The sequence below is a fragment of the Ovis canadensis genome, chromosome 19 (assembly GCF_042477335.2).
Source record: "Ovis canadensis isolate MfBH-ARS-UI-01 breed Bighorn chromosome 19, ARS-UI_OviCan_v2, whole genome shotgun sequence".
In the NCBI taxonomy this organism is placed as follows: domain Eukaryota; kingdom Metazoa; phylum Chordata; class Mammalia; order Artiodactyla; family Bovidae; genus Ovis; species Ovis canadensis.
Genome location: NC_091263.1, coordinates 65,736,158 through 65,762,149, shown reverse-complemented (window position 1 = coordinate 65,762,149; position 25,992 = coordinate 65,736,158). Strand labels below are relative to the sequence as shown.

General features: G+C 39.5%; 1 protein-coding gene across 1 annotated transcript in view; it reads right to left on the bottom strand.

The window, feature by feature from the left end:
• PRKAR2A (protein kinase cAMP-dependent type II regulatory subunit alpha) overlaps positions 1-25,992 on the bottom strand; it is a 66,652-nt gene that overhangs the window by 37,299 nt on the left and 3,361 nt on the right. Inside the window, exon 2 of the mRNA XM_069562436.1 lies at positions 5,012-5,047. Within this exon, the coding sequence (XP_069418537.1) occupies positions 5,012-5,047 (36 nt within the window). The remainder of the gene's footprint in view (positions 1-5,011; positions 5,048-25,992) is intronic.

Here is a 25,992-nt window from a genome sequence, read left to right as displayed (position 1 = left end):
ACAGCCTGGTATATGAGAGAGCTAGGGTTGCCATAACAAAACACTACAGACTGGGTGCCTTTTTATTTTTTTTTCCACTGGGTGCCTTTTTAAACAGCAGTAATCTGTAAAATGAAAGGTTTTTGGTTTTTCAAGTTTTTAAAGTAACAGAATCAAACTGATATTTCAAACTCAAGGACAGTCAATGCTAATCTAGGACAAATTCAAGAAATCTGCCTTTAAAGAATTTATGGACTGTCTTCCAATTGATGTATTCATTGTTTGATGTAGAGGGGCTGTTCTGCTAGAACGCAGGATTTGGAAGCTGCAGTTTTTCAATTCCAATACTTTGTAGGGGAGAGGCAGCATCAAAGAGGGGAAGGCCTCATCTCTGAAGCTATGCACACTACAGTCTGAGGGTGGATACATCATTCCACAGTATTTCTCTACGTCCCCAGTCCTTGGTCTCTTCAACGGTATGACGGCATAACAATCCTAGAACCATGTTAAAGGGTTAATAGTATGAGGAGACATTTAAATACAAGGCCTGGCTCACAGGAGACACTCAACAACTGCGAGCTCTCCTCTGCTGCTTTACCTTCCAGGTTATTATTCAGTCAGACATCCTGAGTGTTGAATTCTCTTCTGCAGTGTCTGACAGAAGCACATGTATTCACACAAATAGTTTAGCTGAGATCCTTGGATCACATCAGGAGTCCATTCCCTAACTCTCTTTCCAGTTCATTTTATTAACTTTTTTTTTTTCCGTTGGCTGTACCTCACAGGCACATGCAGATCTTCCCTGACCAGGGACTGAACCCATGCTCTCTGCAGTGGAAGCAGAGTCTTAACCACTGGTCCACCAGAGAAGCTCCTCCAATTTCATCTCCTCTCCTATGGCCAGAGCAGCTGGGTCCCGTTTATCCTCCTTCAAGGCTTCAGACATTCTTCTACCTGGAATGCACCCTTCTTGGTACTATAGCCCAAGAATAACCATGTTTTTCAACTTCCAGTGCAATTTCTGCCTCCCTCCAAGAAGCACTTCTTGATTTTTTTTCTGCCTACAATAATTTCTCTTCCTGTTTCCCGATCCTTCCTGATCCGGCCATATTTACCAACACTGTTGCAAATGTTAACTATATACCAGTGAACAAAACAGATGAAATTCCCTGCCTGACTGGCATTTATACCCTTGCATAGTGAAATAGATGGTAAATGGGATAAGTAAGTTAAAAGAGGAAGGGCACTAAGGAGAAAATAAAGTAGGGAGATAGGCTGTGTTTGTGTGCTGGGGAGGGGCAAGGATTTCAGATAGGTCTTACTTAAGGCCTGAGAAGGTATCCTTCACATGAGGGTCTGAAGAATGTGAGTGAACAGTTCACAAAGGTAGCTTTGGTGAGATATGGGAACAAAAGTCTGACTAGAATGGGCTCAAGAGAGAACAGAAGAGAACGGGAAGCATGTATGGACCACTCTTTCAAGAGGTTTTGCTATAAAGATAGGCAGAGAGAAAGAGTGGCAGCTGGAGAGGGAAGAGTGATTTGTAAAAGTTTCATTTTAAGAAGGGAGCACCAATGATATGCTGCTGAGAAAATCCAGCTGAAGGATGAAGATTATGCAGGATAAAGAAGAGGTAACTGCTGGAAGGATGAAGGTTGAGATCTAGTGTACAGGTGGACAAATGGACTCACAGGCAGGTGGGGAAGGACAGACGTGGGAGTCTATGGAAATTCTCTTCTATTATTTCTGTTTCTTTAGTTAAATTGAGAAGATTATCTGCTAGGAATAGGAGCGGGAGGAGGTGTTATAGGTTTGGGGAGAAAGAAGGTATGAAAGACTTACCTAAGAGAACAAGAGAGTGAAAGAAGTATAGAAACAGTATGATTGTGGTCACCAAGAGCGTACTAGAGGTTAATGATCATGAACTGAGGGTAAGATCAGTCAGCAGGGCTGCGTGTCTTTCCTCCACCAAGTACAGATGCGGTGCAGACACAGAATATGTGGAGAATGGGTTTAACCAGAGTGTGGCTTAGCCAAGCAAATAAAAAAGGAAAAGACAACTGAGGGAAGTGGTTATAATCACTGATCAAGAAATTTAAGGTTAGTAAAGAGGAACTGAGAAAGAACGAAAAGGAGACAGATCAATGAGTTGCGAGAGCTGGAGGAGGACAGCACAGGAGCTGGTAGAAGACAGCGGGCAGCGGTGGGTGACCTGATCGAGAATACGGGGGGTTGTGACGCTGGTCCTACCACAGCACAACCACAGCAGTGAGTGGCTGAAGCAGGTGGAAGACCACAACCCTGGAGGAGAAGAGGTCAAGGAATGGAAGGACCAGACGCTGAGAGGATTCTTTATGTAGAAATGAGAACGAACCTGGAGTTATTAGAGGACTAAAACAAGGAGGGGGTGGCTGGGAGAATATAATGTGAGGCTTGAGGCTGAGGGGTCTAGGGAGAAGAGAGAGAGGTCTAGAAGCAACGCGGATCAATAGACACATCCACACATCTGCCATCAGTGTTACAAGGAAAGGGAAAGAGAAGTGAGGCTTGAGGGCAAGCCACGCTTTAGCTAGATCATGATGATGAAGACTGAACTGAGAGTATGGGCTAAGAAATTTACGGGATGTAGCTGAAGACTGAGCAAGAGTTCTAGCGGGTACAAGAATGGGTACTTGGGGATGGGACAGTTAGTACTTAGGCATTAAGCTATCTTTGGGCATTTTATCACCTTGACTGCTTCAAGTTATGTAACCTCTGCTTTGCCCCAGTTTCCCCACCCGAATAATGGGGTAATCAGAGCATGTAACTCATAGTGTTAGTGTAAGGATTATATTCAACAACACAAGGCAGGCATTTAGGAAGACCTTAAAAATGTGTACTGAGTACATAGCCGGCATTCAAAAAACCATTAGCTCTTGCTAACAAGCTATTTTCTCTGCTGCATAATCATTTTTGGTTCTGTTAAGAATTCTTTATTTTCATTTAACATTTGAGTGATATTAACAAGTTTTAACTTTTCAATAAGACTGTAGGAGCTAAGGGTGAGGGATAATACCAAGCACTTGTCTGTGTTCTGCAGAGTTCAAGGACTGAACACACTGACAAAGAGCCTACGCAGCAATTCATCTGTGACCCTCTGTGACCCTCTGTGACCTCTGGAGGAGGCATCACTGCACTCTCCATTTCCCAGGCCTGTCCCAGATGCCAACAGCTAATATTACAAAACTTTGGATAAAACGAGGTGCAGGGAAGAACAGAAATGGGAGATAGCAGCTCATAAGTCTCATACCAGCCTTAATTCCTACTCTATTTCTTCTCCATAAATGACTCTTTTTTTCTTTTTTAGCTGCACCTCGAGGCATAAGGGATCTTAGTCCCTTTTCACCCCCAATCAGGGATTAAACCAGTGCCCCCTGTAGTGACAGCTCAGTCCTAACCACTGGACCACAGGGAATTCCTGTCTCTGTAAATGACTTTTTATAGGAAACAACACATTCTTCCATCTCCTTTCAACAGACTTTGGTGTACAGTCTTAGCAAAAACTTTCTGAAAACATAAATGAGCAGATTCTCTCAAAGAAAAGGACTGTTAGAAAAGGGATTTGGAGCCTTACTAAATATTAGGTCACAGGACAATTTAAAATCAAAAAACTTTCCCAAACAAGGGGGTATGAAAGAATGACAGGACACATATAACTCGCATAGCAATTTTGAAACCCATTAACATCCCAACTGTACGACCAAATAAAGTAGATATATCCAGAAGCTTAGCATTTTAATTATAAGAAAAACTTTCAGAAAACATATTTATCAGTTCTATGAAAAAATGGGGACCTTCTCAGCTTAAGAACAATCATGAAATAAAGAGAGATGTATATAGTCAATACAGATTTACTGAGTACTTGCTGTGTGCCAGCAAGTATTCAAGGTACCAGTCACAGATCAAAATTTTTAAGTCAATAAAAGAGCAAAATTAAATAATCTAGATCACAACAGTTAAATGGGAAATGTATTATTAAACTAGTCGCATATAAAAAAATAAAAATAGACCTCCTGTATTTGGAAAATACTCATTTTTTGTTAATAATCAAAGGAATGCCAGATAAAACAATCCGAGGCACTATTTTACTTCTAAATTAAAGGAGTACATTTGTAAGTCAAGAATATAAAAATATATTTAAAATATAAATGAAAGGAGTCAGCACCGCCTGTATTAGTGAGACGGAGGTGAAGAACAGGTCTTGCAGGGCATCTTTCTCCCTGTAGCCTATTTTCTAGACTGTCTCTTGAAAGCAGTGCAAAGAAGAAGCCAAAGCAATGCTCCGTCTCTGATCAGAGACTGCTACTCCCAGCGCTGCAACCGAGGAAGTAATTTAAGGGGCTCAACAACACGAGCAAGAAGTTAATGGCTGACTTCCCCGGCGGTTCAGTGGTTAAGGATCTGCCTGCCAATGCAGGAGACATGGATTCAGCCTCTGCTCCCGGAAGCTCGCACGTGCCAAGCCCATGCTCCACAACTATCGAGCCCAGGCTCCAGAGCCTGCAAACCGCCACTACTGAAGGCCGAGCGCCCTAGAGCCTTGTGCCTCACAAGAGAAACCACCACAGGGAGAGGCCCATGCACCACAACACGGAGTAGCCCCCTCGCCTCAACTGGAGAAAGCCCATGTGCAGCAACAAAGACCCACCACAGCCAAAAAATAAAAATAAATAAACCTTAAAAAATATTAATGGTAAGCATAATCTAGAATGCCAGAAATAGTAATACGAAAAGTTGTTTTTAGAAGCCATAATTATGAACATGGAAAAATATCAATGACATAAATGAGACAACCTTACTATAGTAATCTAAAAATAAGCACATATACATTTAAAACAAAATGAAACAGAACAAAGGCATCATAGGTAATTCTGATAATGTTCTATAATGCTATCAACTTACCTTTTTATTAAAAAGATGAACTTATTTTTATTTAAGATAATCCCATCTTAAAATAGCATTTTAGTAGTATGTTATGAAAAAGAATACATACCTGACACTCGCCGATCAAATCTGCCAGGAATTGGAACTGCAAAACAAAAAAAAATAATGTTTAGTCATCATTGTCACACGACCTATCTTTATTTCCCCTTTTTGTAAAGATCTTTCACAGCAGAACCAGGAAACTCAATATCAAGTTGGTGGGTAAATTCATATTCTTTCATCATCAACCACAGACAGTGGTTCAACATGATCACACACAGACAACATAAAAAATATATATATGTCTTTGAAAACAAACTCTTTATAACTTTAACATGAGTGGCAATTTTATTTCTTCTGCTCACATTCAAGTTCTATCTAATTTGTATCACACCAGATAAGTAAGAAGTCTACTAAATTTACTGGTAATGTCACGATATCAAACATTTAAATTTTCTTCTTTTAAAAATAATTACAAGACCTGCTAACTAATAGTATTTACATTTCCTTTTGAAATAATTTAATGAGTATTACACTAAAATAAAAAAATGAACCATGCAGTTATCCTCTCCTTCAACATGGATGGGTTTTCTCCACCCATGGTCAGCGTATTAATTAGAAAACTGTATCACACGTCTTTAAGTTAAAAAAATTTTTTTCTTTTTGCTAATTTTTCCTGCTTCTCACCTATATCATTCCTTGTGTTTGATGGTTATCTGAATTCTTACTACTGAACTATATCATTTGAACAAGGTGGGTTTTTCTATCTTTGAAGATTAATCTGATTAATTTTATTTTAAAAAAGCATACAGAATATGCCTTATTAATCTCCAAAAAACAGAAATTTGAGGGTTACTGAAAAAGAAATTGAAGATGGCTCTGAGAGCCAAACTCTAATGCAAAGTTTCTAAAACAAATATAGACCCAGGAAGGAGGGAAATGCTCATCTTAATAGGATTAGAATTATCATTTTGCATAGCACAGGGTCAAAGGTATGTTACCGGAACAAATAGGCCAATAATCAAAAGAAAATCCCAGTGGTTCCTAAAAGTACCTACAATAATCTGTCACTACTTCCTCAATAAAAGAGTGGATTAAAAATACAAGCAAATTAAAAAAAAAAGAAAAAAAAATACAAGCAAAGTACCTAGTATATGCCATGCACTGTAGTAGACAATTTAGAAAACATTAGTAAACAAAAAAATCCCTGATTTTATGAAGCTTGAGCAATGCAGGAGAGTTGACTTTGATCATTTGAAAATACACGTCTCATCACTCAGTAAACAGATGAAAATACACCAGCATAAGCCCTCAATCCAGGCCTCATGGGGTTTCCATAATTAAAACCCCACCAAATATTAGTATACAACCTGAAATTATAAAGCACATAGTGAAACAATTTAGCATGGGTGCTATCAGGGGATACCTCAAAGGGCTAGACAGAAAAATTATAGACCTATCATAAAATAAGAACTGTATGTTTAAAACAAAGACATAAAGAAGGAATCAAAAATTTTAAATGTGAAGTTAAAAATCACTACTTCCATCTATCATGCAAAAAAAAGACAAAATTACTTTTTAAAATTCCTAAAGCATTCCCACAAACTGAAAGAGTTCAAGTGTTTAAAAAAAAAAAAAACTGACTTGCAGTGTAAAATGTAATTAAGAACAAGAGACTTAAGGCATTTAGCTCGAATGGATCACTGGGTGGATGAAAAGGTAAACAAAATGGGCACAGACATGCTGCCTAATAAATCTATGTGTTATTTAACTTTAAATTAGTACACATCTTAAAAACTTTTATAGGGTCAGAGGAAACAGCTGCAGTTGGAAGAAGATAACAACGCCAAGGCACACAGAGGATGCAGTCAGTAACTACAGCAGTCAGAGACCACTCATTCTAACTTCACCACTGCTTAGAGAGCTCAAAACACAGCAGATCAGACTTTATGTGAATCCAAGTATTCAACCAGTGTAAATCTGAGAAAATCTTCCAGCAGAAAACAATGCCTAAAATGCTCTCCTTTTCTATCATAAACAAATATTGATAGGGAGTAAGAAAACTTAAAATTTAGGTTATGTGATCTGAAAACATGTGCCTCAAAAATATTAACCAATGCAGTCTCAATGGAAACTAAAAATCATTATTACTGATTAAATGAACTCCTAAACACAGACATACTCTGAAAATTAAAACATGGTTCTTTGAGCATGCAGAATATTTTATGTGGTAAATATTAAGAACATCTGGAGAATTTGAAAACATTTCCCAAAGTCTCTCTTAAATTGAAATGTGATAGACAAGATAACAGAATTTTCCTGTGGCAGGAAATGGCACAAAAGCCTAGAGAACAAAACCCAAGCACGATTAGGGCAGGGCAGAACCCTGTAGCTCAGACGGTAAGGAATCTACGTGTAATGCAGGAGACCTGGGTTTAATCCCTGGGTTGGGAAGATCCTCTGGAGAAGGGAATGGCCTGGAGAATCCCATGGAGAGAGGAGTCTGGCCTGCTACAGTCAGTGGGGTCCCAAAGAATCAGACACAACTAGCGACTAACACTACTACAGCTCAGGATGAAAGACTCTGCGACTCCGGGGAAGGCAAATAGGCACACTCAAAGCCAGGCTGGGAGGATGTTAGCAGCACCAGCTGTGTGCAGAGGCAGAGAACAGAAGCAGGACGTTAATGAGCGCCTTGTGTCTGGGGGGCCTCGGCCTAGTATAACATAGCACAGCATAGCAAATCTCAAAAGCGGAATACAGAGCAGCTGTCAGGGCAGGCCCCTCAGCACGGTTAATCACAACATGGAGACTGCCAGGAAGGGCTGCCACCAAAGGGTGACATTGTGCTGGGCCCTCATAGGCCAGGGGGTGAAAGTGCATCTCTGGGCAAAGCTTGAGGAAAGCCCCAAAGGCAAGAAGGTTTTTGGACTGGAGAAATATCCCAGGGTGCCTGGAAACAGATGAGGGAGAAGTAGGGTGTCAGGGGAGGACCACTCAGTGAAGCAAGAGAAGCCCAAGAAAAAGTGCTGGCTAATGGCTCAGTGGTAAAGAATCCATCTGCCGTGCAGGAGGCACGGAGACTCAGGTTTGATCCCCGAGTTGTGAAGATTCCCTGGAGAAGGAAACGGCAACCCACTCCAGTATTCCTGCCAGGAAAATCCCACGGACAGAGGAGCCTGGCAGGCTACGGGTCAGTGGGGTCGCAAAGAGTGGGACACGACTGAAGCAACTGAGCACAACCCAGTTAGGGTTCTGAGACCCAATCAGTAAACTATAGGACTCACTCTTGGTTCACAATTAAGAAAAGAGAAGGAAAAGAGAAAAGATAAAGTATCTTCCATAAGTTCACACAAATTAATTCTGCTTTCTCTGAGGGTCAGAAGAGGGAAAGAATGCTGCTATCCTTTCTTCACTTACTCTTTCTAGAATCTTGTGCTGGTTGAACAAGGTACATGGTCATTGAAGTTTAGAGCAAAAACTCCAACAGTATGTTTGCCCTGGTATGGTAGTTTCTGCCAGTACCTGTGACTATATGATGATAATGAAGTCCATCCCATTGAACTATTTCTCTAGTCTGTCCAACATCTGATATCCATCTTCCCACAATCTACCCAGAGAGAACTCCTAGCAGACCCTGCTGGGCCTCTAGCTATATTATGCACATAAATACTTCCCTCCAATATCAAACTTCTGACCACTTTTTTCTTTTTTTTGAGGCTTTTGCAACCTGGCTTCCAACTATAATTAAAGTAGCCTCTTCCAAAATCACAATTTTCCTCTATATTATTCTTCTGTATTATTTCCTCTATCCTTGAGCTAAATAAAAATCAATATTGGCTTTATGAAAATCAATAAATTCAATATTGGTTGGTGCCAAAAACATATTCATTCATTCAACAAATAATTACTGAGCCCTTCTATGACAGGCACTGTGCGATCTAGTGGGGAAATATGAATAAAAGTGATTCAGATATGGCCCCTGCCCACAAAGATCTTGAAAGTGAAAGTCGCTCAATCGTGTCCGACTCTTTTCAATCCCATGGACTATACAGTTCATGGAATTCTCCAGGCCAGAATACTGGAGTGGGTAGCCTTTCCCTTCTCCAGGGGATCTTCCCAACCCAGGGATCAAACCCAGGTCTCCTGCGTTGCAGGCAGATTCTTTACCAGCTGAGCACAAGGAAGGCCCAACAAAGATCTTAGGAGCTATCTAAAAATGACCAATAATTATCACCATAAGGATGTGATATCTACTGATACTACAACAAAGGCGAGTACAGAGTGTTCTGTGAGCACACAGGAAGAGTGCCTACAGAAAGCCCAGGAAGGCCTGGGCCTATAGTCAGGTCTAGGCATGGTTGGGATGGAAGCTAAGTGGACTTAGGATTTGGGGAAATGAAAGACGTATGGTACGGCATGAGCAATGTGGGAGAGGAACACAGAGATGAGGGAGAAGAGGTGGGCAAGGGTCACTTTGGAAGCCAACCTGTGGCAGAGCCATGTTCAGAAGTAATAAACTATGGTTATCTCTATGCCTTTTCTTTTTTGTTCAGCTAGGGGAGAAGAGCAGGAACAAAGATTTAACCTGAAAAAGATTCCCTTGGATATGACTGCAAAACCAGAAGGGAATATATGGAACAGAGTGGCCAAGGCTTAATGAGAGATGAAGTACCAGTTGAAAGAAGAAGAAAGGATTCCCTATTCCAATACTAGGGAGTGGCAGCAAAGTCTTCTAGTATAGAATATCCATCCCTTTGCTCCACTGATTCCCCACCTGAGGGCTCTCTACTTCCCCCCAGTCTTGAACACCTGTGAGACCAACGGAAAGAGGATGGGGGCTCAGACACCCCCAGACAAAGTGGAGTTGGAGAGAACCACTTGGAAATGATCCCTGTGAGTGGATCAGCTGTGGACACAGCATTTCTGTTCAATATGAAGAAACTGGAGCAAAGGGAGTCATCACAGACTGTATTTTATAAAGATCACTCTTGACTACAGCTGGTGGAAGGAGGTAGTGCACTGGTCAGATGTGTTGCTGCAGACAGAAGGAAAATAAAAGGAGTCTAACGATTTACAGATTAAAATCTGTATCGTTTAGTGATAAACTCAATGTTTGCTCCGTAACAACATCAACTGAAGTTATACATCTACAATTATAAAAGAAAAAGTATTCAATATGCGTTTCATTCAGTCTATAAATAAGGGTGCTGTCATGGACCCCCAAGTTATAAAATGTCAGAGTGGCAAAGCATTTATGAATTCATCTAATCTGGTCATGGCAAGCAAGTTTCATCTCACATGACAACTTTAATTGATGTCACGGGTCCACCTGAATCATCCTGACTCCTTCCTTTCGTTCATTGCTCACATCTGCTTCATTAACAATTCCATCTGCTCTCCCACCCACTCTTGTTTCTTGAATCGGTCTACCTTTCTCCATATCCACCCCAGTCTGAAGGGCATCATTTCTTGCCAGGATGATTGCAACAGCCTCCAAACCTGTCTTCCCACAGCCCATTTTGCTCTACATCAATCTATCCCCCACACAGTCATCAGAGTGATCTCAAAATTTTGGAAGAAAATCTGGCAGTTTCTGTCAAAACTTTTACTGTGAACTGCCTTTGACCTAGCAATAATTCCACTTTTAAGAATATGTTTTATATATGTATATAAAATACTATATGTAATACTATAATCACTATAGTATTTTAGGTAACAGAAAAAGTGAAAATAATAGTTGTCTAGAAAAAGAAGTTAAGGAAATACTGGTATAGCTAGAGTATGAACTTCTATGCACACATTAAAATTTAGGATGCCACAGACCTACATGAACTGCCAGGGAGACCTTCAAGATAGATATACTGTTAAGTTAGAAAAAAGTTTGACAATCATTATATGAAATAACCCTAATTTTCTAAAAATCTTGTCATCAAACTTTAACATGTCATAAATTTAAAAGCCAATTAGTACTATAAGGCTATAACGAAGAAAACATCAATAAAACAGAGCCCTCTTCTAATCCATCTCTCCCTACTTGCAATTCCTGCTCCCCAGGGGCAACTGCATCAACTGTTTTGGCTATTTCTCCTGGGATTTATTTTACCTTAGCAAACTTACACTATGAATTCTATGTGTTTTAATTACCCTTTGTCTTTCAACTCTGGAAAAGAATAGGAAAAGGCTTGCAAAGTAGCAGGACATGGATCCCTAACCTCATGAAGCCCCCTGTTCTACTTGTCCTGAATTTTTTGCCACTTACAGACAAAGCTAATCTTTTTCAAACTGAAGTATAGTTGCTTTACAATATTACATTAGTTTCAGCTGTATAATGGACTTCCCTTGTGGCTCAGCTGGTAAAGAATCCTCCTGCAATGAGGGAGACCTGGGTTTGATACCCAGGTTGGGAAGATCCCCTGGAGAAGGGAAAGGGTAACTCCAGTATTCTGGCCTGGAGAATTCCACGGACTCTCAAAGAATCGGACACAACTGAGCGACTTTCACTTTCAACTGTGTAACACAATAATTCAATAAATTTTATAGACTATATCCATTTAAAGTTGCTGCAAAACATTGGCTATACTCCTTGTGCCACACATTACATCCTTATATCTTATTTACTTTATACCTAGTAGTCTGTACCTCTTAATTCCCTTCCCCTATCTTGCCCCTCCTCCCTCAGCCCTCTCCCCACTGGTAACCACCAATTCTCTGTATCTGTGAGTCTGTTTCTGTTTTTTATATTTATTCATTTGCTTTATTTTTTAGATTTCACATATAAGCTAAAACATACCATATTTCCCTCTCAGTCTGACTTTTTCCACTGAGCATAATACCTTCCAGGTCCATCCATGCTACTGCAAATGACAAGATTTCACTCATTTTTATGGCTAATATTCCACTGGGTGTGTGTATGTGTACGTATACATCACATCTGGTTTTTTTTGGGTCCATGATTCATGCGGGATCTTAGTTCCCCAACCAAAAATGGAACCTATGTCCCCTACACGAGAGAATACAGTCTTAACCACTCAACCACCAGGGAAGCCCCTGCGCCACATCTTCATCTGCATTCATTGGCTGATGGACACTCAGGTTGCTTCTGTATCTTGGCTAAAGAATGCTGCTGTGAACACAGAGGCGTATTTATCTTTCCAAAGTAATGTTTCCGTTTTCTTCATATATATATCTAAAAAACCTAATCTTGGTCAATGCAGAAGCCAAAAGGAAATTCTGCTGATCCAGATAACAAACAATGCTGAAAATTATGGAGATGAAAATAAATAAAAACATATAACATTTACGTGCCAGGAAGGGACTTCCCTGGAGGTCCAGTGGTTAAGACTCTGCACTCCCAATTTGATCCCTGGTCAGGGAACTAAGATCCCACATGCGTCTTGGTCAAGGAAAAAAAAAAAAAAAAGTTATGTGCCAAGATCTGCCCTGAACACTTCATGGTTATTAAGTCACTTAACTCTGATACAAACTTTATGAGGTACTATCATATTTATGAAGTCATTAAGTACAGAAACTTATGAGGTACTATTACACTTAGATAAAGAATCTAAGGAAAGAAAGGTTAAATAACTCATTCTACTAACAAAGGTGGAACCAGACTGAGCGCAGGCACTCTCAGCTTCATAGCCCATGCTCTCAGCCATGGAAGGACAACATCCAAAATCAGCCTGGGGATGCCACCAGGTAACACTCACATCAGTGTAACTGTGTGAATGCACCTTCTTTCTTGTAATGTCTAAAATGTCTTTTTAAATGACATTTAGAGCCCCCGGTAGAAATCTGCATTTGGAATCTTGACATGAGACTAATTCAGTTTATCAAATATTAGTACTTACCAACTAATCAAAATTTACTGATGAACCTGGTCCAAAACTGAGTACTTTTCCAAGATCAGCATTAACAGTTCTTTTAAAAACTTTTTGTTTTCCCCACTTAAGTTCATTTTAAGTACAAAGACTGAGTCAATATAAAGAAAAACAGAAGTAACCATAACTGTACTTGACAGCTTAACCTCTCGGGGGGGCCTGGGATTGCAATAGCAAGAGATAAGATGGGAAGAAAAAAAAAAGCTTTATTTTTCTTAATGTGATAGCCTTATTGAGATATAATCCACATATCACATAGTTAACCATTTATAGTATGCAACGGTTGTTAGTATATTCAAAGAATTGTGTCTCCATTACTATAATCAATTTTAGATCTTTTTCCACACCTCAAAAAGAAACCCTATATCCATTAGCACTCCCTCCCCATTCCGCCCAATCCCCTTGGCCCCAGGCAACCAGTAATTTACTGTCTCTATAGATTTGCCTTTTCTGGACATTTTGTATAAGCAGAATACAATATGTGGCCTTTCACAGCACCTTTTAGTACTTCATTTCTTTTTGTTGTCAGACAGTTTCACTGTATGGATATACTACATTCATCTATCCATTCATCAGCTGGTGAACACCTGGGTTTTTTCCACTTTTTGGCTATTAAGAATAACATTACTATGAACCTTCATGTATACACATTTTACACGTTTTCATTTCTCTTGGGTATACATCTAGGAGTGAAATTGGTGGGTTGTATGGTAACTCCATACTTAAGTTTTTGAGGAACGGCCAGACTGTTTTCCATTTTCCACTCCTACTAGCAGGATGGGAGGGTTCCAGTTCTTCCATATCTTGGTCAACACTTGTTAATACTTTTTTATTGTTATAACAGTGGGTTTAAAGTAGTGTCTCATCATGGTTTTGATTTGCATTTCTAATGACTGATGTAAACAGTTTTATTTATTACTGCTAAAAATCCTTATTTCTGAAGAGCTAACAAATTTTTATTCACTATCATCTTAAAAAAAAAAAATGATACTCTCTCCTCTCCTCTGTGACTTGATGCTGAAAAACTTTACAATAACTGCTTTCTTGCTGGCCTTGAATCTTTGTTCTTCAAAGGATTATCTGTTACAATTACTGATAATAGGTAGAAGTTACTTTGATCATTTATTTTTCTTTAGAAACACTAAAGTTAAAATGTTTATCTAAATATTTGTGAAAACATCTGCAGGGGCATATTCATTCTCACTGATTAAATAATGGCTTATCCTGGACATCCTCATTTGCTTTGAACAATGTATCACATATCCAGTAGGAGGAGATGTGACAAAAACCACTATCCGAACAAGAAAATATAATTCATTGTTCAACTGTTTCATTAGCTTCCACTCTGCTACCATTTCTTTCCATTCCTTTAAGGCCAGAATTAGTGTGCATGCTACTAGGAGCAAAATCTGAGATACCTGAAAATTTTAAGACCTGGCTTATGAAACTGTAGCCCAACAGAATCAAATTTGACTCCCCACACCACTTTTAGTATAACGGTGATGTACCTCTGCTTCTATTTCCTTCTCTCCCCGCATCACCAAATACTTTTCTGGAAGACAAATGTTCAGGGAAACAGCTTTGGAGGAGGAACCCGAAGGAAGGTTCAATTAGATTAAAAGTTCTTTATTATATGAAATTGGGCAGTTGATGATTATGTGATTATGTGAAAGCAGAAAGGCACCTTAGTACTCTCAATCTATCCTGTTCAATTTGCTCAAATACCCTATTAAGTAGAATTTCTATATAAGGTCAACAAACACTCCTCCATAAATACTCAAATCTAGTGGAGTTGATTCCCAAGCCTACTTGGTGAAGAAGTGAGAGCCTGCAGTCCAGGCACAGGACACCCACTTTCTGGCCTGGAGACACTGAGACGCACAATGAAGGAAGTGCTGAGGTTAGGGATGCGACCAAAAATGGAGCTGGACCAGAGCACATGTGCCCTACCTTTTTACAGACACGTTCCATTTAATCTTCTTTCTTGAAGACTCTCATCCCCAACGACCAGCACTTCTTTTTCATTTAATTAGAAAAAATTTTTTTACATGGAATGACCTTTTTAAAAAGTCTTAACTACTTTATAACTGTTTCTACCATTTTGCCACTTTTGTGACTGAGCTCATCTTGATTTTGTGGGGTGAAATTATAATACATTTAATGAACTAAACTAAAGGAAGTCAGTTGGAAAGGAAGCAGGCAAAGTTGGAACATTTGTATTTTTCTACAGCAATGAGAGAAGTCTAAAAAGTATTCATGCTGACCACCTGTAGAAACTAAGTAACATGAAGACGGTAACTAAGTAACATGAAGACGGTAACTCTCTGCATAGTGAGACTTTGTAAGATACAAAATAAAGAGATGTTTCTAAGCATTCGAGGTCAGCAAATTCAGAAATAAGTGTTCTTCATGATCAAGGCAGTCTGTCTGATAAAGCACTGTGGAGGTACCCACTGGACAGTAAAAACTTCCTCCTGAGTAGAACTCAGACACCAGACGCAGCGTGGCTGTGCTCCTCACTCCCTGGGAGGCTGGCAGCTCACCTTTCCTGTCTGTCCCTTCCTCATTCTACTGCATCTCCCTGACACCTACCATTGTTGGTGAGGGTAAGGCAGTGAGATGGGCGAGAGACAAACCGGAATCTGATCAAGCTGACGTAGCAGTGGTCCTCAAACTTTACGATACACCAGAATCATTGAGAAGACTGAAGGCCTCTTCTTCAGAGTTTCTGATTCAACAGGCCTGGAGTGAAGCTAAGAATCTGTATTTCTAATAAGTTTCCCAGATGATGCTGATATTACTGATCCTGGAACCTCATTTGAAAACCACTGCTCTAGTGCCAATTATGAAATGAGAGGAAAAACAGGGGATGGGGAACTTTGATGCAAACATCATGGCGATGCAATCAGCAAAACTCTATAAAATAAACTTTATTCTACAAATAGTCTTCAAAGAAAACGAGAGAGATCAAGAAAGATCCTACAGACTAAAGGAGGCTTAAAAGATAAGGCAGTCAAATGTAATTCTTGACCTTATCTGAAGATGTGTGGAGAAGTGTCAATACAGATTGAATATTAGATATTAATGAATTATTGTTTATTTTAGATATGGTAAAAGTTTTGTGGATATATTTTTAGAACTAGTCCTGAGGGACATAAACCTAAATACTTATGGATAAAATTATTTTTGATATTTAAAAAAGTAATAAAAGAGGAAGGTAGTCTGAGTCACGAGCTGGGGTCAGGAGAACTGATTCTGAAAATCTTTACCTAACTTCTTGTTCAGTGAAATTGTGTGGTAGCTTGATACTGGTATAGTAAATACATGGGTAAAGACTCCCCAAGAGAAATTAGCAAACACTATAAATCAAGTCACCGCCCAAGAGTTAACAGAGTTGGGGATAAAGAGACGATGGGGGATATTACACTATTCATTTTACTACTGTCCATTGACACGTTCCATCACTAAAAAAAGGGTAGAAAAGAAAACCAGCATTCCTGGGAGGGGATAGGGGAGCCAGGGGACAGAGAAATTCTGATACAGTGGTCCATTTAACCTCTCTCCGAAAACACTGCCCTAATACACACATCCAGCCAGCAAACAGTCATTTATTCTGAAACAACCATTGGCACCCACAACCCCCTGTCCCCATCCTCTGGACATCTCTCTGGTCCTAAAGTACTCACTGCCTAGAAAACCCATCTCTAACCCAGCCCCAGTGTCCTGCCAAAGAATGAAAATGCCAATCCAAGAGCTGAGATTCCTTCTCTACCACAGAATGCAAAAATTCCAGGTGTCTACTACATTACATTAAAAACTCCTAAGGAATAAGTATGGGGACGTTCCTACCACCTTTTGTCTGGCACAGACCTTGTCATACACAGACACTAAACGTAGATGGACTGAATGAATGAGGCCCTAATTGGGCCAGAAAGGACTAAAAGCCATGCCCCCCTTCTTGGGTATAACACCTCATCAACTCACATCTGGCCACTAATTTAAGTTGAATTGTAACAGGAATATAAAACTATTCTGACACCAACTGGTAAACCTCAATACAATTCTGATGCTAACCCTCAGAGTAGCACCAGAGTCCACATTTCAGGGACATGGTCCCCAACAAGACTGCCCTTACTCCAGTTGCTAGCTGCACTTCAGTGGTCCTGGGCCACCAACATGTCTAACCAACTGGTTACAAATTCACAGGTTCCCACAACTCTCAGGTTTGACTTGCTACAACAACTCACAGGACTTTAGGAGATGGCAACCGACTCCAGTATTCTTGCCTGAAAAACTCCATGTACAGGGGAGCCTGGCAGGCCACAGTCCATGGGGTCACAAAGAATCATATATGACTGAGCACGCACTCACACACACCTGTTCCTGGGGGTTTCCCTGCTAGTTCAGTGGGTAAAGAATCCACCTGAGAATGCAGGAGACACAGGAGATGCGGGTTTGATCCCTGGGTCAGGATGATCCCCTGGAGAAGGAAATGGCAACCCACTCCAGTATTCTTGCCTGAAAAACTCCATGGACAGAGGAGCCTGGCGGGCTACAGTCCACGGAGTCACAAAGAGTTAGATGACTGAACACACACAAGCAAGCACATACCTGTTATTACAGTTTTATTATAAAGGATACAAAGCAGTAGAAGCTAAATGAAGACACACAGACAGCACAGTCAGGGAGGACCCTGAAGAGTTTCTCTGTCTCTTCTCACAGAAACAGGGTGCTTCACCTTTCCAGCGTATCATCAGCCAGGAAGTTCTGCCACGCTTTCATGTCCAGAGCTTTATTGGGGTTTCATTCCACAGATATGACTGACTGAATCATGGGCTACAACGTTAAATTCAACCTCCAGTCCCTCAACTTTCCCCAGAGGTCAGATTGGCTCAAAGCTCCAATGTCCTAATTACATGGTTGGTTTTTCTGGTGACCAGGCCCCATTTTGAATCATCTCATTCACATAAACTCAAGTCTGATCCAAGGGGGCTTATGTATAACAAAAATATTTCCATTACTTGGGAAATTCTAAGAGTTTTAGAAGTTCTGTGCCAGGAATCTGGGACAAAGGCCAGACATGTTCTTTATTATTCAACAAAAACAAACTGTGAAAACTCCCTAGCCAACTTACAAAAATAAAGAAAGCATGAAAAAAGCTATACAAGACCACTCATTTTAGGGTGTTAAATCCCTCTCTCACTTGTTGGCATTTCAGATCCCAATCATATGCTAGACCTACACAACACTTAAAAATCTGGTATGCATTAAATTGAACCATACTCTGAGAATTATCTGTGGATCACTATCAACAGAAAAAAAAAAAAACAAAACAAAACAAAACCCAGAGCATCACCAATCAGACATGACTTCTCTGTGAGTTGAGAAACCAACCCATTAGTTGAACACTGGACTCTTGGTTTGGTAAGAGTAAGACAGAGCAGTTGTCCTGTTAATGATCACAGAGTCACCAAACAAAAAGCTTTAATAATCTTTCTGAAGACAGTCATCAAGCATTTACAGCATGAAGCAAATTCTCCTCTAATCATCGTTCTACTTTTGTTTAAAAATAATGGATGTCTAAAAAAAAAGGTTTAATAATAATACCGCAGAAAAAAAAACAGTAACATTGCAAACTGAACGATAATTCTCCGGCCACTGGTTTACCAACAAAATCTTCATCCAAATCTTGACATCTTTAGTCACTGTCTTCACACACATTATCTTGTGGGTATCACATCTGAAAACTGTTATTAACAAATTCCCTAGCAGATATCAGGGCTTGGACTTAAAAACTCAAACCATCTATTTTTTAATCTTAAATTCATTTAAATAGAATCTCAAATGCAAAAGAAATAATATAAGATAAACATGCCTGTTTTTCTTTTTTTTTCCTGGCCTCATCTGCAGTAGAAGCGTGGAGTCTTAACCACTGGATCACCAGGGAAGCCCCAGGATTACCTTTTAATTCCAAAGAGTCATACACTACATTTTACACTAAACAGGAAAAAATACATACATGAGAAAAACTTATTGTGATGATACAAAATGCCAGAAGAGCCCTAGCAGATCATGTTATCTTTTTTTATTTGAAATATAATTGACTTTCAATATTATATTAATTTCAGATGTATGCTGCTAAGTCCCTTCAGTCGTGTCTGACTCCGTGCGACCCCATAGACGGCAGCCCACCAGGCTCCACCATCCCTGGGATTCTCCAGGCAAGAATACTGGAGTCGGTTGCCATTTCCTTCTCCAAAGCATGAAAGTGAAAAGTGAAAGTGAAGTCGCTCAGTGGTGTCTGACTCTTAGCGACCCCATGGACTGCAGCCTACCATGGGATTTTCCAGGCAAGAGTACTGGAGTGGGGTGCTATTGCCTTCTCCATTCAGATGTATAACATAGTAATTTAATATTTTTATATGCTACAAAATGATCACCATAGTAACTTGCTACCACCTGTCACCATAAAAAATGATTATCATCCTATTACCTATATTCCCTATGCTGTACGTTACATCCTAGTGACATACTTGTTTTATTATTGGAAGTGTGAACCTCTTAATCTCCCTCACCAATTTCACTCTTCCCCTGACTTTATGGTAACCACCAGTTTGCTCTCTGTATCTGTTAGTCTGTTTCTGTTTTAATACACTTGTAAATGTTTTATTTTTTAAGTTCTATATACAAGTGAAACCATACAGTATTTGTCTTTCTCTGTCTGACCTATTTCATTCAGCATAATACCCTCTAGGTCCATCGATGTTGTCATAAATGGCAAGATGTCATTCTCTCTTTTAGCTGAGTAATACTCCACCTGTAAATATATACCACATCTTTATCCATTCACCTAACAATGGGCACTCAGGTTGCATTCTTATCTTGCTTCTGTAAATAATGCTGCCTTGAGCACAGCGGTGTGTTTATCTTTTTGAATTAGCGTTTTTGCTTTCTTTTGGAAAAAACCCAGAACTGGGATTGCTCAGTCATACAATAGTTCTCTTTAAATTTTTTTGGAAAACCTCCCTACTGTTTCCCCTTAGCTTAGATGTTCACCTCTGAGATTCAAATAAGTAAAAGACAAAGCCTTGAATTAAGAGCACACAGAAGTAAACCTTAAATTATCCTTTAAATTAAATAATAGCTAAAGCAAATAGCATTCCTCTCTCATTTCTGAATATGAGATGTCCCCACTTTTCTCCTCCATTCTAATCCAGCTCCCCATCCCCGACTCTAGGACCTTGCTCCATCAGACACTAGCTCTCCACTGTCTCCTTTCCCTCTGCATGTGAACATGCTTATGGTGACTCTAACTGAACAAAACAAAATCAGAGACCTGCCTTCATATGTGTACTTCTTCAAGCTACCACCAAGTCCTTTCTTCTTCAAAACATACTCACCATTTTTATCTAAATTTTCTGCAGGCTCTGTCTTCTTTCCTTCTTTATTTCCTCCTTCACTCCCTCCCTCCCTCCCTCCCTCTCTCTCTCTGTCACACACACACTCCCTGACCCACTGGCACCTGACCTCTTCCATCACAACCCCACTAGAGCCTCTATCCCCAAGAATCACAGCTCAGTCAATCATTTCAACACTGGCTTTATCCAATTTGACCTCTTCACTGCTTCCAACACCACTGATGCCGGTTTCAGTAACCTTTATTCAGCATAGTACTGAAAACCCTACCAGAGCAATTAGGCAAGTTAAATAAATAAAAGGGCATTCAAATCAAAAAGGAACAATAAAACTATTCACAAATTACATGATCGTATATACAGAAAAATCCTAAAGAATCCACAAGTTGCAGGGTACAAGATCAACATACAAAAAATCAGGTGCAGCCGCATATATTCACAATCAACAAACTGAGTATGAAGTTTAAGAAAACAAGTTTTGTGTTTTTGTTTTGCAGAAATGGAAAACCTGATCCTAAAATTCATACAGAATTGCAAGGAGTCCTGAAAACTCAAAAGAATCTTGAAAAAGAAGAACAAGATAGTGGTGACAGTTACAGAAAATCATGAATGTACTGAATGCCCCTGAACTGTATACTTGAAAATGGTACCACAGTACATTTTATGTATGTTCTATCAAAATAAAAAATGCATTATGACAGCTATGTAAAGAAAATTTTAAATGCTTATAGCCTTTTCTGTTAAAAAAAAAATAAGGCAAGAAAAAAATGAGAGGCAGTTGAGGCATGAAATAAAATGAATAGTATAATGGCATTAAATGCAGCCTAAAGTCAAACCATGCTTATTATATGGTCTTGGATAGTTTCTAGGTCTCAATTTCCTTATCTGTAAAATGGAGATAATTATAGTCCCTACCTTTTTCAAAAGATCAGGAGGATTCAATGAGATAATGCATAATAAATAACTGAGCACTGAGACTAATAAAGAATAAAGGCTTAATAAATGCAAGCTGTCCTAATCGCAGAACAGTATTTATGGATAAATTACGTAAAATGTAGAAAAAGAGTAAAAAAAAAAAGTCTCCTCCAGCTGTTATTTCCAGAGCAAGTTGAAGAAATACAGTGTACACTTTATGAACAATCACGCTGCACATGTGCGATTTGCGCACCTTTTTGCATGTTTTACTTCAAAAAAAGTTTACCTGACTGAAAAAGAAAGGTGACTGCACAATATTGTGAATGTACTGTACTGATGGCACTGAACTGTACACTTAAAATGGTTAAAATGGCAAATTTTACATTACATACAGTTTACCACAATTCTTTACACGGAGGTAAAAGGAAAGAAAGGTGATTTTGGTGACAATGTAGAGTATAGATGGGTGGAAGACAGATGAGTGGGAGACCTACAGGATGCATCCAGTTAAGAAGCAATATCAGGATTTCCCTGGTGGTCCACGGGCTAAGAAGCCATGTTCCCAATGCAGGGGGCCTGGGTTCAATTCCTGGACAATGAACTAGATCCCACATGCTGCAACTGAAAGTTCACATGCCACAACTAAGACCTGGTGCAGTCAAATAATTTTTCTCTTTTAAGAAGTAATAAAAAGCAAACCTAAGGCAGGGAAGGGACAGTAGGGAAGGAGAAGATGGGGGAACCCAGAGATCAAAATAAATGAAAGTGAAAGAGTGCAAAAGAGAGAGGAAGAAAGTGATGGATTTCTGAGTTTCTTGCTGAAGAAATCAGAAAAAGGTGACTGCAGAGAAAACAGAACTGTGTGACAGCTAAGTTGACAACATTAGTTTTAGGCATCATGAGTTTGAGAGATGAATGAGAGGTGACCAGCTGACAAGACAATCATAAATAGTGTGTGTGTCTAACAGCAAGTTTTGATTCTGAAGGTCCAGGTTCAAGGCAGGTTCAATGCTTAGGAAGGGAACTGTCACCGAGGGAGAAACAGTAAACAAACCAAATTCAGGGGATCATCAACAGACATTTAAAGGACAGAGGTGAGAGAGTCAAGACACAGGGGAATAAAGACACCGATGCCAAGGAGGGAGAAAGTTTCAAAGAGGGCTGGTTCAACTGTGTCAAAATCCTCCTGAGAGATCCAGATATCCCAGATATGTGAACTGTAGAAATATTATTATAATTACACAAGTCTCAAAAAAGTTCCAATAATGCAGTTTAAACCAACTCCAACTGTTATGTGGTATACACTGTGGAATAAAAAATGCTTGGGAAATATCCTAAGGAATCCACTAAAAAACTAGAGAACTAATAAGTTCAGCAAGACTGCAAGATACAAGATCAATATCTTAAAAATAACTGTATTTCTATACATTTGCAATGATCAATCTGAAAATGAAATTAAGAAAACAATTTCATTTACAATCACTTCATGAGAAATAAATTACTTGGGAATAAATTTAATAAAAGAAGTGGAAACTTTATAGTCTAAAAACTACAAGACACTTGTGGTTCTTTAATTTAGAAATTACAGAAGATCTCAATAAATGAAAAGACATTCTATATTCACAGATCTGAAGACTTAACATTGTTAGAAGACAATACTCGCCAAATTAATCTACAAATTCAATGCAATTTCTATCAAAATCCCAGTTGGCCTTGTTGCAGAAATTGACAAGTTAATCCTACAATTCATATGGAAATGCAAATAGGCAAAACAACTCTGAAAAAGAACAAAGTTGGAAATTTCACATTTCCTGATTCCAAAACTACTACAAATCTACAGTAGTCAAGGAATGCACGAGTGGCACACAGTCAGATATACAGATCAATGGAATAGAACTGAGAGTTCAAAACAGACTCTCGCATTTACAGTCAACTGATTTTCAACAAGAGTACCAAGACAATTAAATGGGGAAAGAATAGTCTTTTTAATAAGCGGTGCTGGGGACTTCCTGGTGGTACAGCAACTAAGACTCTGTGCTCCTAATGCATCGGGCCTAGATTCAATCCCTGATCAGGGTACTGGATCCCACATGCCGCAACTAAGTTGCAACATGGTGCAACTAAGATCTGGTGTAGCCAAATAAATAAATACTAAAAAAAAAAAAAAGTGGTGCTGGAAAAACCACATATAAAAGAATGAAGTACCTTACTTCTTAAACAAAAAATAACAAAAATGTACTACAACCTAGGGACGTTGGCAGTCCAGTGCGTAAGATTCCACACTTCCACTGCACAGGGCACAGGTTTGATCCTTGCCTGGGGAACTAAGTTCTCTCCTACGTTGTGTGGCCAAAAAAAAAAAAACAAACCCCAAAGTACTACAATCTAAATGTAAAGCTAAAACTGTAAAACTCATACAAGAAAACAGAGAGGTTAATCTTCATGACCTTGGGTCTGGCAATGGCTTCTTAAATAAGATACCCATGAGATCATGAAGATTCGGACACGACTAAGCGACTTCACTTTCACTTTTCACTTTCATGCATTGGGGAAGGAAATGGCAACCCATTCCAGTGTTCTTGCCTGGAGAATCCCAGGGACGGCAGAGCCTGGTGGGCTGCCGTCTATGGGGTCGCACAGAATCGGGACACGACTGAAGCGACTTAGCAGTAGCAGCAGCAGCAAGGCACAAACAATAAAAGACGATACACTGGACTTAGTAAAAATTTAAAACTCATGCTTCAAAAGACAGTATCAAAAAACGACAACCTGCTAAATGCAGAGTGTATTTTTTAGTCATATATCTGGTAAAGGACTTGTTTAGAATATACAAAGAACTCTCAGAACTTACCAATAAAAAGACAAACCAATTTAAAAAAGTGGACTAAGGACCTGAATAGACATTTCTTCAAAGATACACAAATGACCAACACACACATGGAAAGATGCTCAATATCACTAGGAAACTGCAAAGTGAAGCTACAATGAGGTAGCTACTACTTCCTACCCACTGCTAAGTCGCTTCAGTCGTGTCCGACTCTGTGTGACCCCATAGACGGCAGTCCACCAGGCTCCACCATCCGTGGGATTCTCCAGGCAAGAACACTGGAGTGGGTTGCCATTTCCTTCTTCAATGCATGAAAGTGAAAAGTGAAAGTTAAGTCACTCAGTCGTGTCTGACTCTTAGCGACCCCATGGACTGCAGCCTACCAGGCTCCTCCGTCCATGGGATTTTCCAGGCAAGAGTACTGGAGTGGAGTGCCACTGCCTTCTTCTACCCACTAGGCTGGCTATAATAAAAAAGATAAAAAGCATTGACAAGGATGGAGAGGAATCAGAACCCTCTTACACTGCTGGTTAGAAAATGTAAAATGGCACAGCCACTTTAGGAAAACAATTAGTTTCTCAAAATATGAAGTATAGGAGTTACCACATGGTGCAAGAATTCTACTACTGTGTATATACCAGAAAGAAATGAAAACCCTCATCCACACAGGAACTTATACACAGGAGTGTTCACAATAGCATTATTCGTAACAATAAACAAGTGGAAACAACCTAAGTGGCCATCAATTGCTGGATGGACAAACAAAATGTGGCAGATTCACACAATGGAGCAGGTTTCAGCAATACAAAGGGATGAAGCACTAATATATGCTACAATATTGATGAAGTTTGAAAACATTATGCTAAGGGAAAGAAGCCAGAAGCAAAAAGACCATATACTTTATGATTCCATTTAAATTAACTGGCCAGGACAGGCACATTCATAGAGACAGAAAGGAAATCAGTAATTGTCTAAAACTGAGGAGAATAGGGATGTGGGCAGGTGATAGCTGAAGTGTACGGGGTGTCTTTTGGGGGGGGGGTGATAAAAATGTTCTAAAACTGACTGTGGTGACAGTTGTACATATCTTGTAGATACAGTAAACCAATGAACTAAACATTTTAAATGGGTTAATTATGTGGTATATGAATTATGTCTCCAAAATCCAAAAAAGAAAAAAATGCTGAGACCCACAAATATGTTTTACTGTAATTACAGAAGTGAATCAAGTCTAGATGCCAAGTTATTATTCCTATGAGGATGCAGTCAGAGTAAGTTATTAATAAGTCAAGAAAGTCTGAACTCTTCAGGCTTTCCCAAGAATGAAATATTCATTCTAATACTTCATATTTGATGTGTTGTTTGATATCAAACTGTTGTTAAACTAAACCAATAACAATTAGTGAAGCTTTTTGAGTGTTTCTAGCAACATACACTTTCATAAACTGAATTGGTGGTTAGCCATTCAGGACCTTACTAAGTGAAGTGAAAGTGAAAATCACTCAGTCGTGTCCGATTCTTTGCAGCCCCATGGACTATACAGTCCATGGAATTTTCTAGGCCAGAATACTGGAGTGGGTAGCCTTTCCCCTGTCCAGGGGGATCTTCCCAACCCAGGGATCGAACCCAAGTCTCCAGCACTGCAGGTGGATTCTTCACCAGCTGAGCCACTAGGGAAGCCCAGGAATACTGGAGTGGGTAGCCTATCCCTTCTCCAGGGGATCTTCCTGACCCAGGATTAGAACAGGAGTCTCCTGCACTGCAGGCAGATTGTATACCAACTGAGCTATCAGGGAAGCCCTACTAAATAAAGTCTCTGATATATTATGGTTCTCATACTATATACCCTATTTCTAATTTTAGGTACTGTGGACTTATTATCCTAATGTTCCTAATCTCCGGATATGCAATGTGTTCTGTATGATGTTACAGAAAAGCCCGAATGAACTTTTCGGTCATCCTAATCCTAGTATTTCTTATCTTTTCAAAAATATATGTTTTCTGCATAACA